The sequence below is a fragment of the Aythya ferina genome (genome assembly GCF_964211825.1).
Source record: "Aythya ferina genome assembly, contig: HAP1_SCAFFOLD_105, whole genome shotgun sequence".
Lineage (NCBI taxonomy): Eukaryota > Metazoa > Chordata > Aves > Anseriformes > Anatidae > Aythya > Aythya ferina.
Window position 1 is genome coordinate 127,496 of NW_028181414.1, and position 14,320 is coordinate 141,815.

Here is a 14,320-nt window from a genome sequence, read left to right on the forward strand (position 1 = left end):
CTGAGTCTGTCCCCTCGCAGCTGTTGCTGTGCGCCGATTCTGATCGCCAGTAGGACAGTGAGACACCGAAAGGTCCTTGGCTTGTTGTAAGTACTGCTCTGCAGCAATTGAAACATCGGGGTGGTATCAGCACTCTTCTAAACATCCTTTCACACATTCTAAGCCAAAACATAGCAACCTACCCGCTACTAGGAGGAGAACTAACTCTGTCCTAATTGAAACCAGGACATGTATCTTTTCCACTTGGGTGCTATTGCTCATAATTTTGAGAATTCAACACGAGCAAGCTAGGAAATGTGGGTACATACAGAACCGCGTGTATATGGCACGCAACAGACTTGGGATGTGGATCCTGCGTGAGGCCTACAGGCTTCTCTTTGTATACCATGGAGCACTGGCTTGTAAACATGGTGAAATTTCCCATCCTTGATGGGTCTAATACAACAAGTCTTTTCTCCCTTCTCTGCCCTGTCCTCTTTCTTAATGTAGGCAGTTGAGAAAGCCAAAATTGGAACAAAAAAAAGAATATAACACAGGTAAGTGGCTGTAAGTCCTCGGGATACCTATTTACGCTGGTTACTGAAGAGGATGGCACTTGGTCACTCCATCGCTTTCATTTGGCCCCAAAGCCTTCTGTAGTCATCTGAATTCACTCCTCAGTGACTTTTCTGTGAAGAGAGGTAGGTGCAAATAGGAGATTTTATGAATTCCTTGGGGAGGGAGCAGTGTGAATTGCAGCTTGGTAGGCACAAAGCAAACTGTTCTAATTGTGCAAAGTAAATCGATACTTGATAAGTTCAAACTTAGTTTTATAGCTGGCAAGCACAAAAGTAAACCTTAGCTGTGATCCTAGCAGCACAGTGGTGTAGCTCTTCCCTTCCCCTTGTCCTCTTAGCTCTTTTAATGACAGTGCAAGCAACAAACCTGTGCCAAAGGGTGCTGTATGGTAAACAATGGGCAGGCTTTTTTCTAAAAAGCACGAGTTTGAGTTATCTGGTGTTTGGGTGTTTCTCTTGAAACGATTCTTCCCTCCTTGAGCTGTTAGATCCTAATGCAGGAAATGGAAGTGCTGCATGCATAAACAGAGTAATCAAACATACACCTCTTAGGAAGAGGCTTGCAATGTCCTAGTGTTTGTTTTGAGCACTGTTAGATACAGTTTGACATGAATGGAGTGAAAACACCTTAGAGAAAGGTGTTGATTGTTCTCACTTTTCCAAGACAGAAATAACTGGAGTAGATTTCCCTCCTGCATGGAACAAAAGTTGCACGTTTGTTTTTGTCTGGCTAGCTTTCAGTCTCTTTAAAAATTTCCCCACAGGTCCCAGTTTTAAGTAGACAGTTTAAACGTGCAGAGCGATAAAGAAGTGGAATGCAGTGGTTGTGACACCAACTTCTGATCTGAAATGTAAAGAAAAATCAATCCACTTCAGGGTGCCTTTTTTGTTTGTCTGTTTCCATTTTACAAGAGCAACGGTGAAATAAGGAGAATCCCATCTTCACTGTTTCAAAATACTTTGTTTCTGCGTTTCAGTCACCAGAACATTGAGGAGCAGAGCTGGTGCAAAAACTGTGAGACGAGTCCACGGAGAAAACAGGGACTTGGAGCTGCGCCGCAGCTGTAGAGTCGGACACAGTCGGTACTCGACTACTAACTCATCCATTCTATTTGACAAACTTATGACAAAGTAAGTCATCTTTTCTTGCAGACCTCTTAGAATGATCTTTCTTAGCAAGCCTTTGCACTATGGCATGATGTTGGCCTCGACTTGCTCTTTATTTTGACAGCAAAGAGTTATGGCTGCTCCTGGCATTTCCTTCATGTTTACAGGGAGACACCGTTACCTGGCTAGATAAACAGATTTTCTTGAAGGTGCTATTTCAGCATATAAGAATTGATTTAAAAATCAACAACAACAACAAAAGTGCTTCATGGCTTACTAGTTTTGTAATCTCACATTTCTGCAGGAATACTTGATTTGCTGCATTTCACCATTACACTCGTCAGCGCCGCTGATTCTGGTTTATCACTATTTGCATTGCAAATCTCCTTGTCCAAAGCTTAAACTGATGTATGCACTGCTTGAAAACAAAACCTGAAGTTGCAGAGCAGAAGACTCAAGTCATTATGTTAGCAGCTGTGTAACCATACTGCTTTCCAAGCATAAGATGTCCAGCTTATTTTGTTTCTATGAAGAGTTTAAATGGCTCCCGTTAAGCAAAGATGTCCCCACACTGATACTTACTATTAAGCAAGGATTCCACCTCCTTTGGCTGAGGTCTGCTCCCTTACTCATATTCGAACATTCATCCAAGTAGCCTGCAATTCCACACTGTCGGTGGAAAGTCCATAGAATAGAAAAGGTTCCTCCAGTCTCTTCCTCAGCCTTTTTTTTTTGAAGCATGCAATAAAGCAAAACATTCACAGGCTGCCCTTCCATGCAAAACAAGGCAAATTAGTAAGACAGGAGCCACAAAACTGATTGTCCTTTAAAGTTAAAATGAGATTTGAAATAGATCGAGTTAGCAAGTGTTGTAAGTCTGTAGCTAAGTCTGGTTTTGCCAATGCAGCACAATTCCCTATCACGTAGCCAGAGCTGCTTCTGTAGCTCCAAGAAGCAAAACTGCTTTGAACAAATACTGTGTCATCAAAGCATTCGTTGGCTCAGTAGGCACGGCTCAGGTTCAACAAGTTTGTGAAAAAATGAGTACTAACAGAAGCAGCAGGGTCCAAAGAAACACTTTATGTCCCCACTGCGAAATGAGGGGCTTTACCTTGAGTGTTATGCACACTGTCAATAGAAAAGCACTGTAACAGAATCTGCCACGGCAGTCTGCATGTTACTGAAAGACCATCGGAGTAGGACTACAGCAAGATCGTTCCGAAGTTACAAAAAAACCATGGGGGTGGGAGTTTAGTTGCGTTAGATAACACAATCTTAGATAAAGATTTTGGTCTTAACGTAAAAGTAAGGATGTCTACTGATCTCTTCAACTCCAACAACTGAAGCCCAAGTCTGAAAAATCGCCTTTAAGAATGCAAAGAAAATATTTAACTCTTCTGTATGTTCATACTTTGCTATCAAGCAAAGGAATGAATGCTGATGCCTTAACTATGTAGGGCTGTAGCTTACAGAGAGACTACACCTTCCTGTTTTTTTCCCTTTAAAAACGTTAAGTGCACGTGAAATTATTTGGGGGTGTTTTCACATGCAAAGCCTAATGCAGTGCATGCAAGCCCTGTCATCTTCTTCCTCTAGTAGTGTCGCGTTAAGGGGTGTAGCCAATTGACCGTCATGGGTCCCGTCGGATTCAGGGTGCTGAACTATCACGGTCATGGATTCACCAACAACGCAGTACGGCCTCGCTCTAGTCGCGTTCAAGGAGAACTCTCACAGCTAGGAAGAATGCAATTAAGTGCAATTTCTTACGGCGTCAGGTACACAGGTTCTTTGGATTGTCAGTGATAAATTCACTGTCTGCAAAAGCAAGCTAGCATGCATGAGATGCACAGGCACACAGCCTAGGTGTTAAGACATTAAAAAGCATCAAAACTCTAGAGATTTCTAAGATTCCACAGAGACGCCTGGTATAAGCAAGCGTTCAGATCTTACCCCACGGCGTCCCAATGGAGTGGGGGTGGGGGAGTGAGAGGCTCAGCCTGTCGAGTGATGTCAGAAGGAATCCTTCCTGATAGTATCTTCCCTAACATCCCCTTTCTCTTAAAGCAATTGGTATTATTTTCTATCTTTAAGGTGGAGCTTGAGTGACTCTAGTCGTGCATATCTTGGTTGTGCTTGGTAGAAATGATCTCACTTGCGTTTAAAGGTACAGACTGTGAGAAATTCCGAGGGCGTGCTCAGTGAGGGGTGGTTGCACCTTGGAGGCGGGGTGCTTTTGGAATGGAGGTGTGCTTATGATGCCTAGTCGCTTAAGGCAATTACTCCACAAGTAGTAACTTAGTGTTGATTTAACTACAGCATATCTAAAACATAAGAAGGATGTTAGTAAGGAAGAAGCTGATGAAACCAGTCCTTAAATCTTACTACTTATTGTGCGTGAGCAGACTGGCGTGAGTTTTAGCTATACTGGCAAATATCAAACCACACCTGTGTCGTCCCAGAGCTGGGAAAAAAAAAAAAAAAAAACAAAAACAAGGAAATGTTGAAGCAAATAGGGAGGCCTGTAGCTTGTGCAGTCTTCTAGCTGAGAAAATAAAGAAGGAGAGAGACAGGTAGCCTTGAGCTAGCAGAAGCAAGGAAGAGAAGGGCTAAAAGGGAAAAAACAGGAAGGAGAACACGAGCTCCAGACTGACCTATAGTAACCTTTTTCTCATTAAGGGTCATTAGCACATTAAAAATCACACCTGTCAAAATGCTAATCTATGCTAATGTGGGATTCGGTGTGTGTCCCCCCTCTCCTGTTCCCCCTCCCCCCCGGTATTCCTCTGTAATGCACAAGCTCAGTGGAGATAAGTTAGGTGAGCTGTAATAACCAATCCAAAGGAGCCAAAGAGAGAGTTTTCACAAGTTTCCTGTGTATAAATGATGACGATTCCAGTCAGAGGTGTGCTTGCTTTGCGAAAGATGGCCAAGTACCTGACTCTGCAGAGTTCTATAAGTAATTATATAATTAAAAGACCTTCGTGTGCATTCCGACTCTGGGTGCTTATTGGCGTGGTGCACTCTGCACGAACCTGCGGACAACATCTGTACTCAATGTCATGCCTACAGACAACCCTTTACTGTTGGGACCTGCATATTTTTCTGTGCATTCAACACAACCCCTTTGGCACAACTAGTTAACCACATAGCTGCCAGTCCACCACTCAGTTGCACTTGTGAAGAGGAAAAGCTATTTCCATCTACTGTAGGAGCACATCCTCTAAATGCAAGCTTCACTCAGCTGGTCATTTACTGCAGGACAAGATTTGAAAAGTGTTGTTGAGTTCTGGGTTTCCTGCTTACAGGAAAAATTAAGTGCTAGATCACCCTCTACTCCGCTTTGTCTGCTGCATTTAATGGAGATTAAACTGATTTCGTTTGCTCCTCCGTTTATGGACAATGAGCTGAAGGAACAGGTACAGCACATTAGCCTGGAATGCCTTCCCTCCCAACCAAAGTAAACTGGATCTGTAACTAACACAAGCAGAAGCAAGGCTTCCGTGTTTTCAGCTGAATAAAGTTCCAACAAAATCATCCTCTGGGATTTGAAGCTTACTTCACATGACACGCCAATGACTCTTTTCCCTCTATTGTAAAGCGGATCCCTGCTGTTAGTTGCTCTAGAAGCAAAAGAATCATCGTTTTGGTTAACAAATAGCCGCTTCTGCAAATGAGAAGTGTTGTGTTCTCTCTTCCCTTTGAATGACTCCACACTTCTCATCAGCTACTGGATTGCTGACCTAGAATCAGAGAACATCCCAAGGTGGAAAGGACTCCCAATAATCACCAAGTCCAACTGGTGGCTCCACACAGGACCACCCCAAAGTGAGACCCGATGTCTGAGAGCATTGTTCAACACTTGTTGACCTCCGTCAGGCTCGGTGCCATGAGCAGTGCCCTGGGCAGCTGTCTCAGTAGCCAGCCACCCCCTCAGCGCAGCACGTGAGGCGCACGGGGCTCGGCGGGGCGGCCCGGGAGGGGAGGACGGCGGGGCGAAGTGGCAGCTCCCTCAGAGCCGTCTCCCTGCCGCCTTGGCCGCATGTCGTGGCTTTTTTGTGTCGGGGCTTTTTCGTGTCGCGCCCTCAGGCTCTTGCCGTGGGTGAGATGCTGCTCCCCAGCGCGGACCCCTTGCACGCGGGGCTTGCCCGCGGCGGCGGTGGGAGGGAAACCCCAACCCCAAAGCCCTCCCGGCAGGGAGAGCTCGGGGTGAGGGCCGATCTGGCACCGACAGTAAACACACGCCGGAGGAAACGCTCTGGTTTTAGCCGTGAGCAGCGCGGCCAGGTTCAAAAGGCATCACGCTGGAGCTCGGAGTTTGGCGGCGTTCCGAGGCCGTTGTGGCGGTTGTGGAGACGGCCCTGGCTGAGGTGGCTGCTGCTGACGCTGCTGTCCCCTCTGTCCCTGCTGTTGCCGCTGTTGCCTCTGTTCCCGGACCTTGGAGACCCCCGGCGGCTCCCTGTGCCAGGCCCTGTGGCCCCGGGGAGCTGCCCGCCGCCTCGTCGGCCAGCCCGGCAGCAATCCTGCCAGCACAGAATAGCCCACTGCGTTTCAGGGTAAAGTGACGATTAATTTCTATTTCCTGGCCTGGGTGCTGCTTTCTTCTTTAAGGAAGCTTCAAAGTTAAAGGTTCAACTCAGTTATGTCAGGGTTCAACTCCGTTTCGTGAAGGGGCTCTTGTACGAAAGCTTAAGCTGGGATTGACTCTCTGCTAAGCGGAGGCCAAACATGGACCTACTGAGAAGCAGGTCCTAAGTGATAACATTTTCTAAAGAGACTGCTAAACACATCTGAAGAGTGCTGCTGCAGAACTCTGAATGGGGGGATAGCAACTGTCTTAACTGATCTGGAATCTTGAATTTACTTTTCAATGGACAAGAGGTGTGTCTCTCAAGGCAAACAAAGAGAGGAGTAACACCCGATACTCATGTCAACATAAATTTATGCTCAGAGCGTAGGTGTAGGAACAGCATCGGTATGTATATGGAACATCGGGAGAGGAAGCTCTATCGGTATTTACAGTTTTTCTACTACCTTGTCAGAGAGACGTCATCTCCAAATGAGAAATGGATGTATTTTGAAAAAGTGGTGGTGGATCGGATTTCTTCTTTCTAGTGTTAATATTTGCTCTTGAATCGTACTTAATACCTGGTAACACCTCAATCAGTTGTCAAAAATAAACTTAAAAATGTGTAAGGCTTATCTCATTGGTCAGTATAAAGATCAAGGTCTTCCCTTCCCTTCCCTTCCCTTCCCTTCCCTTCCCTTCCCTTCCCTTCCCTTCCCTTCCCTTCCCTTCCCTTCCCTTCCCTTCCCTTCCCTTCCCTTCCCTTCCCTTCCCTTCCCTTCCCTTCCCTTCCCTTCCCTTCCCTTCCCTTCCCTTCCCTTCCCTTCCCTTCCCTTCCCTTTCTCCCCAGTATTGTTTTTCTGTTCTCCTTCTCACTGCAGTCTTGATTTTGTTTCTTGTCCCTTAAGTATGTTTTCAATGTGTTGCTGAAACATTTTCCCTTTCAATCCTAAAAAAGGAGCTGTCACTGGTGAAGATCAGAGCTTATCCCTGAGCCCAGGAGCTGCCACCTTAGTCTTCCAATCGGACAAGGACGACTTCATTTCTCATGTAAATGCATTTGTCAGGTTTGCGTATTGTTTTTTCAGGAATGGAAAGTGTGTATAGAATGGATTTAAAATCAATTTTAAATGTAAAACGTCAAGGCAAAAAAAGTTCTAATTACAACCTCTGCACACAATTTGCCAGCTGTGGGACTAGGAGTTTTCTTATTTACTGTGTTTTGTTTAACGTGTCTGAAGTTTAATGGATAGCAATCAAGGCGTGCTAGAAATCTGAAAGCACTTTATGCTTTGTTCTCTCCGTCATTTTGGTATAACAAACTAGCTTATGTTTTAAACCCTCCATGAGGTTAGTGGTTTCCCTAAAGGTAACAAGTCCCTGTGTGCTACAGTAAAACAGTAACAAAACATGAAGTATAGAAGTTCATCCTGTCATTATTCAGCTTCTGCCTATGGACACACAGCTATGCTTATTTAAAGCGGTATCACCTTGAAACCTAATCAGCATTTTAAAAAGGACTTTGTAGCAGTTATTGGCTTTTGTCCTGGAGGGCTGAGGTTTGTTTTGTTTTGTTTTACATTCAGCATTTCCGTTTCTAGCTTACATTCCCCTGTTGTTTTGCATGAGGAAAACGTGCAACTTTACAAAGTAGAACGGAAAGAGCTGCTTTTTTCAGTTTGTCGTAGGAGTTTTAAATGTGGTAGGAGTAAAACACCAGAAGTACTGCTGCCAAAGTTATATTCAAACTCGTCTTTCTTGGAGAAGCAGAAGAAGCCCAGGGAGAAATAAATTTGCAAACATGCTCTTCATGCTCTCCTTTCCCAAGATTTCTCTGAGATATAGCCCATCCTCTGTGGGTTTTGAGGTATATGGTTCCCAGGAGTGAAAAGGAGGGCCAAACATCTCTCCTCTTGGATCTCAACATGCCAGGGCTTTAGTGTACTGCCACTTACGGCTCCGCTTTTTCACCTGGAAAAAGCGACCACATGATGTAGACTGAGGAGCCCTCACAAATTAACTTGCTATCACCAAGTGACGCCCATGAAAGGTGTATTTAAAAGCTAGGCTCATTATAGAATCACAACAAACCCCTCATGACTGGTGCAGTAGACAGTGAGGTAGAGGGCGAGCCCTGGAAAGACAGAAGAAAAGTAGCAGTGAGTTCTGGGTACCTTTGTGCAGACGAAACAGAAAAACGCAGGCAGTGAAGTAATAGTGTTCCGTTACTCATGCCAGCAATAGATAATTGCAACAATTATCTATTAGATCATAGGTACTAATTAACAGATAATTGCGCAACTCCGGAAATCAATAAATAACTGATTCCCCTCAGAGAATGTCTTCTACATTTTTATATTAAAAAGACTCCAGAGTTGTAATGGATTAAAATCCTACGGAAGGGAAAGAAATGGCATCAGCCACTAGTTCTGCAGAAGCTAGAAGTAATACTGATAGAGTTTAGATGGAAATTTTCACTTTGTGTGTTTAGTTTGGGGATTCTTTTTAAATCATTCATACCAGCGATTTAGTTCTTAAGGCTGTTTCTTTGAGATTAAGTGACAGGACTTCTGCTACTCTTTTCTTCTTGGAATGCTTCTTGATATTCTTACGTCAACCAGAACTTCTGTCTCTGTCGCAGATGTGAACAATGACCGTAGCTAAGAAGCCCAAATCTTCAAAGCCTAAAAAGCCCTCTTCAAGGCGGTCTGGCAAATCCAAGAAACCAAGTCCTAAAATACTGATGTCACGCACCGCCAACTGGGGCCGGATAGTGCCTGCAGAAGATTCAAGCCAAGTCTCTGTGGCCCAAGGACGTGGAGGTGCTATTTACTGTAGATCATCTGAAAAATCTAAGGCTTTTGCCCCAAGAGATCTAAGTAAGTGTGCGTTTTATCCTGCCTCCATTTTCTTCAAAGCAAAAGTAGAAAATGCAGTTCTTACTTGTTGCACTGATAGAGAAGGGGACTACTGTGAACAAAGACTTCAAAAGCGAATCCCCTAAGGCAACTGAAGTGACTGATGTTACAGAAATTAATTTTGATATATTTACAGTCAACAGAGAAATGTGGGGAGCTTTTTGTAATGCACTGATTCCTCCATGTCTTTTCTGTTTTGCAAAGAAAAGTGTTTGATGGTTGCTATTCACAGCTTCCATTCTTCACAGGTTTTTTGAATGATAACATTGCTCAGGAAAAAACCTGGTATCTGTAGGGGTACCGTCATTCCTAGTTCCTAGTTTTTACGTTTTTACCGTATAATTTCAAGTCTAAGTTTGTGGTTTAAGTTATAATAAGGAAAAAAACAGTAGTTGAGTTAATCAGGTTAAAGATTATAGATGGAGAGGAACTTGGCATTAGGTGCTACAAACAGAATGGCAGTTAGCCTTGCCTTAGAAAAATTAAAATGGTTGACTAAAGTTGTTTGTTTTTTTTTCCCCAAAACATTGTGTTGACCAGCCAATTTGAATTTGGTGGTATTAAAGCTGTCTGCAATAAGTTTTTCTGGTTTGGATTGTAGCTAGCTCCTCTAGGTGCTCCTGCAGAATAGTATTTTTTTAAATACCTTTCTTAGAAACAAACAAACAAAATCTCTTTTTAAATTTAACTTTCTTGCAGTCGTTAATGATGGAATTGCTCCGCCACAGAGCATTCTTTTTCCACCTGAGAAGATTTGTATGGATTGGCGAGAAACACAAAGTGTTGGAGTTGGCCTATACAATCTTGGCAACACATGTTTTCTTAATGCTACCCTACAGTGTTTGACCTACACACCCCCACTTGCCAATTACATGCTTTCTCTTGAGCACAGCCAGTCATGTGAGTACTTTCTAACAGTATTTTGAATCTGTTGGATAGCTCTGAAGGTGAAAGAACAGCAGTGATTCTGTGAGATAAGCTTATTTGCCTGATTTTACCTGTAGAAGCTGGCTTTGAGCACCGTATTAGCAGTGGGCTCCGAATAGCATATGGAGTGCAATTAATGCACCATGTTTTATTTAGTTAGTTAGTTAGTTGTTTGTTTGTTTATTAAAGGGTCATTTATTGCTTCATGGGAATAATGAAGTGCATTGGACAGTAATGCATTTAGTAGTAATTTTGGAGAGTAATACATTTTGCAGCCTGTGGAGTTCACATTCCTGTCAGCCTTTACAACTGCGACTTTGCAGTAGTCTTTTAGATTTCTCATCACAAAATGCATTTGAATACAGGCTTAGTGGATATTTTTCTTCTGTAAAGTTGTGTGAAATGAAATGTTACAAGACTGTTGGGACATTGGCATCTTGGGAGAATAGAATGTAGCAAGGAGAGTGGATATTGTATCTATAGTTTAAATTGTACTTAGATGTTTGTAGTTATGGATATTTCGCTGGACTGGGATGCTTTGTTCTTTCACTCTTCAGGTCGTGAACAAGATTTTTGCATGATGTGCACAATGGAGACTCACATTAACCAGGCCCTGCATTGCACTGTTGATGCCATCGAGCCTACGCATGTTATCAGTAATCTCAGTCGTAAGTGGCTTCAGATGTGTTTCTTTTCGATAGCTTGTAATCTTCAAATAATTATTTGATGTGTATAAGTGGTTTTAACACTCAAATGAAGAGAGATTCTAGAAATACAAGAATGATTTCATTTTTAAATGGGGTCAATACTATCATCTTCTTATTTAGGAATAGGACAACATTTCCGTTTTGGCAGTCAAGAAGACGCACACGAGTTCTTGCGCTATACTGTTGATGCTATGCAGGAAGCGTGCTTGAACGGAAGCACCGAGTAAGCATAAACAAGTTCACTTTCATACATTCTCTAGCACCTTCTAGTCCTTTATTTACTCTCAGAAATGATCTCTAGCACTTTTTAGTGCCTTATTTACTATCAGCAACGAAAGTCTACATCATCCTTGGTTTTCATCAAACTCTTTGAAGAGTTAACTCTGTGCCTTAAATCTTCTGAGGTCTGATTATAATTTATTTCCAGATTGGACAGATCTTCTCAAGCTACCACCATCATTCATCAAATATTTGGAGGATTTCTAAGATCGAGAGGTACTTGAAAAAATATTCCTGTCCTTAGAACTGATCTGTGTCTTTTGTCGGTAGTAAAGCAGTCTGTAGTTTGTCTAAAGTAGTATCTGTCAACAACTTGAATTTGGACAGTTAGTCTCCTTCACATAATGTTAAGCATTTATATTTTGCTTCCAGTGAAGTGCTTGAATTGCAAAGCAGTTTCGGATACGTATGAGGCATTTCTTGATATCACTTTGGATATAAAGGTAAGATGTTTTCTAAATATAATTCATGATGTTTAAGTACATGCATAACTTTCTAAATTAAACTTGTTTAACTTAAAAAACCAAACCACATATAATGTTAAAACATAAGAGCTTGGTGGTGCTAAGGAAGTGGATTGGACTTTGTCCTTCTGTGGAACCCATGTAAATAGTCTCCACATTTGCATTGGGTTTAAGGGGAAGGAATTCTCTTTCTGCAAAAATGATAATGCTGTCATACTTCTTTGTTGTTCTACCTCAATATACATCTAATTGTTAGACTGATGAATTTGTCCCCAGTATTGATGACAAAGCACACTATAGATGCTGTCTAGGCTACTGGAAAAGTATTTGTTCCAAAGTCAAATGCCTTCCAGGTGAGGTCAATGCTGAGCATGCTCTTTCTGCCTCCTTCTTCACAGTGCTCCTAGTAGATCGCTTGAGTATGTTAGTAAGATTCTCTTATAAACTACTAGTGTGTCTCTGGAATTTTGAATTACGGTGACTTTACGCTCTTCTTTCTCGCTGCTCTAGGCGGTTTCGTCTGTTACCAGAGCTCTGGAACTCTTTGTGAAACCTGAAGAGCTGGATGGAGAGAATTGCTATAAATGTAGCGAGTAAGATTTTGACGGATTAGGTCTTAATCCTAGATGTCAGTTTTCTATGTTGCATGACTCTGTTGGACTACCTCTAAACTTTGGATCTACTTACAAGTTTTGTGGAAGTTTATAAAAGACTTGGATTTTTGTTTCTTTGGAGGGGGGAAGTCTTGTTCATAGGCATTCCCTATGGGTTTGCAATTCTCTGGCTTGTATTTTGCCATCAGAATTCAAAAAGAGGTGCTTTTGTTCTTTCTATTTATTAGCTCTCGACAGTACTTTTCTTGATGTAAACTGCCCAGTTTCCGTTGTTCTCTGGGCTAGTGGCTAATTTTCACTGCTTACGCCGTAGGTCCTACCTTGGAGCGGGCAATGTGTCAAACTGAACTATTTTGTTTCAAAGGATGGCAGATGGTTTCAGTGTCTTTCCAGACAAGCTCAGTACATGAAGACTTCCTACTGTTAAATGTCTCCCTCCTGTAGAATGACCATGTGCTTCTGTTGTATTTTTGATATTGATAGTTGACCTATGTTGGAGATTATTTGCAATTTCTAGTCCTGGGGACCAAGGCTCTCTCGTTCCGCTTTCAGTATTTGTATTTCCCTTGAAAGCTGAAAGAATGTATCCAGGATTGGAGTTCAAATAGCCACTTTTGTAGACCAAGAAATGGTACCTTGCCATCCAACCTGGTAATACCCTTTCGTGAGAGATTCCTGTTCCCGCTATGCTCTGAGTTGTTGGGAAAATTGACCTTCTTCTCTGTATTAACAAACCTGACACGCAGTGCATGGGTTTATGAAAAGAAAAAAGACCAACCTATTATGCAAGTAAATATCATTCAAATAGCATAGGCATGCGTGAGACATTAAAAGGAGTTTGTTTTGGGGGCGAAAAAAGAAGATGCCTTCAAACACTTCTCTCTGCTTGTTTTTAAGGTGTAAAAAGATGGTTCCTGCGTCCAAGAGATTTACCATACACCGTTCTTCCCAGGTTCTCACAATATCACTGAAAAGATTTGCAGATTTCACAGGTGGAAAGATCAACAAGGTATATTTACCACTGTAATGCAACTATATCATTGTGTAATGGGACATCCCCCAAAGCTGAAAGTTGTTAATATTTTCAGACAATAATTGTAGACTAACGACTATGGCTTATTCTTTCTCTTAATATCAATAAAGTTCCCGCTTGACAAGAAGCATATGCTTTCCTCTGAGAAGGCTGATTCATCAGGAAACAGTTCTCTGCAACTTCTAGTCTTAACCATTGTTTATGGGAAGACTTATTTGTAGTGAATCAAGAAATATATTCTAGAAATATATTCTAGAAATCAATTCTAGTCTGTGTTTTTTGGAAGTGTTTTTCTCTGGCTAGTCCACGAAGTACTCTGGGATAATTTTTCTATCTTCTTGGTGTCTCTTTAGGAGGTGAAATATCCGGAGTATTTGGACCTGAGAGCCTACATGTCGCAGTCAATGGGAGAACCACTGCTCTATGCCTTATATGCGGTGCTGGTACATCACGGTGTCAACTGTCACTCAGGACACTATATATGCTATGTAAAGGTAGAAGTCAACAGCATTTCTAACAGGGTAAAGGTTGTGCTGGCAAACCAATTAAAGCATGACTAGCAGCTACTGTTTCTAGGGAAAAAGATTTCATTATATTTTTATTTGACATGTGTGTATTTTGTTCCTATCCGTGATTTCATTTGGAAAACGTGCAATTCACCTAAAGAAATCATTGTCTTTATTTGCAGGCTGGTAATGGACTTTGGTATCAGATGAATGATGCTAAAGTAGTGCGTACTGACATTAAAAGAGTTCTTGGTCAGCAAGCTTACATACTTTTTTATATCAGGTAATAACAAATCTTAAAATGTGTTCAGAAGAGATTTACTTTCCCGTTATTGATATTTTTCTGTTTTGCAAGTGTTTTTCTTGCTATCCGGGGAGAAGATTATTATTTGTCTAATTCAGTTCTGTCTAACCTGAAATTCTCTGTGTCGTTTATTATCTTTTGTTGCTTGGCCTTAAACTGCAGCACTTGTGTAAATTGCTATCTATGTGTTATCTGTAGCTGGCTAATTTAGAGAAGGAGAGAAATGAAGGTCATCTGTGGTGTAAGAATGAATTATTGCTCTGCAAGTGATAGTCTTAGTAGGAAGACTGTTCTCTACTTTTCAGTCTGTAGTCTTGGCGAAGCCTTCTGTAGAGAAGGC

The 14,320-nt window shown here is 42.1% G+C and overlaps 3 protein-coding genes across 4 annotated transcripts in view; 1 reads left to right on the forward strand and 2 right to left on the reverse strand.

Annotated features, from left to right (window-relative positions):
• Window positions 1-14,320, reverse strand: part of LOC311428650 (zinc finger CCCH domain-containing protein 11A-like) — a 181,236-nt gene that overhangs the window by 38,929 nt on the left and 127,987 nt on the right. The window lies entirely within an intron of this gene.
• LOC311428649 (zinc finger CCCH domain-containing protein 11A-like) overlaps window positions 1-14,320 on the reverse strand; it is a 133,896-nt gene that overhangs the window by 17,847 nt on the left and 101,729 nt on the right. The window lies entirely within an intron of this gene.
• Window positions 1,443-13,963, forward strand: LOC311428640 (ubiquitin carboxyl-terminal hydrolase 42-like; the record flags this gene model as incomplete). Its single annotated transcript, XM_084539992.1, has 12 exons — window positions 1,443-1,688; window positions 7,187-7,278; window positions 8,870-9,107; window positions 9,846-10,046; window positions 10,631-10,741; window positions 10,901-11,003; window positions 11,208-11,275; window positions 11,432-11,502; window positions 12,034-12,116; window positions 13,035-13,146; window positions 13,524-13,664; window positions 13,859-13,963. The coding sequence occupies exons 3-12, from the start codon at window positions 8,879-8,881 to the stop codon at window positions 13,961-13,963; spliced, it is 1,224 nt and encodes a 407-aa protein (XP_084396118.1). The 5' UTR covers window positions 1,443-1,688; window positions 7,187-7,278; window positions 8,870-8,878.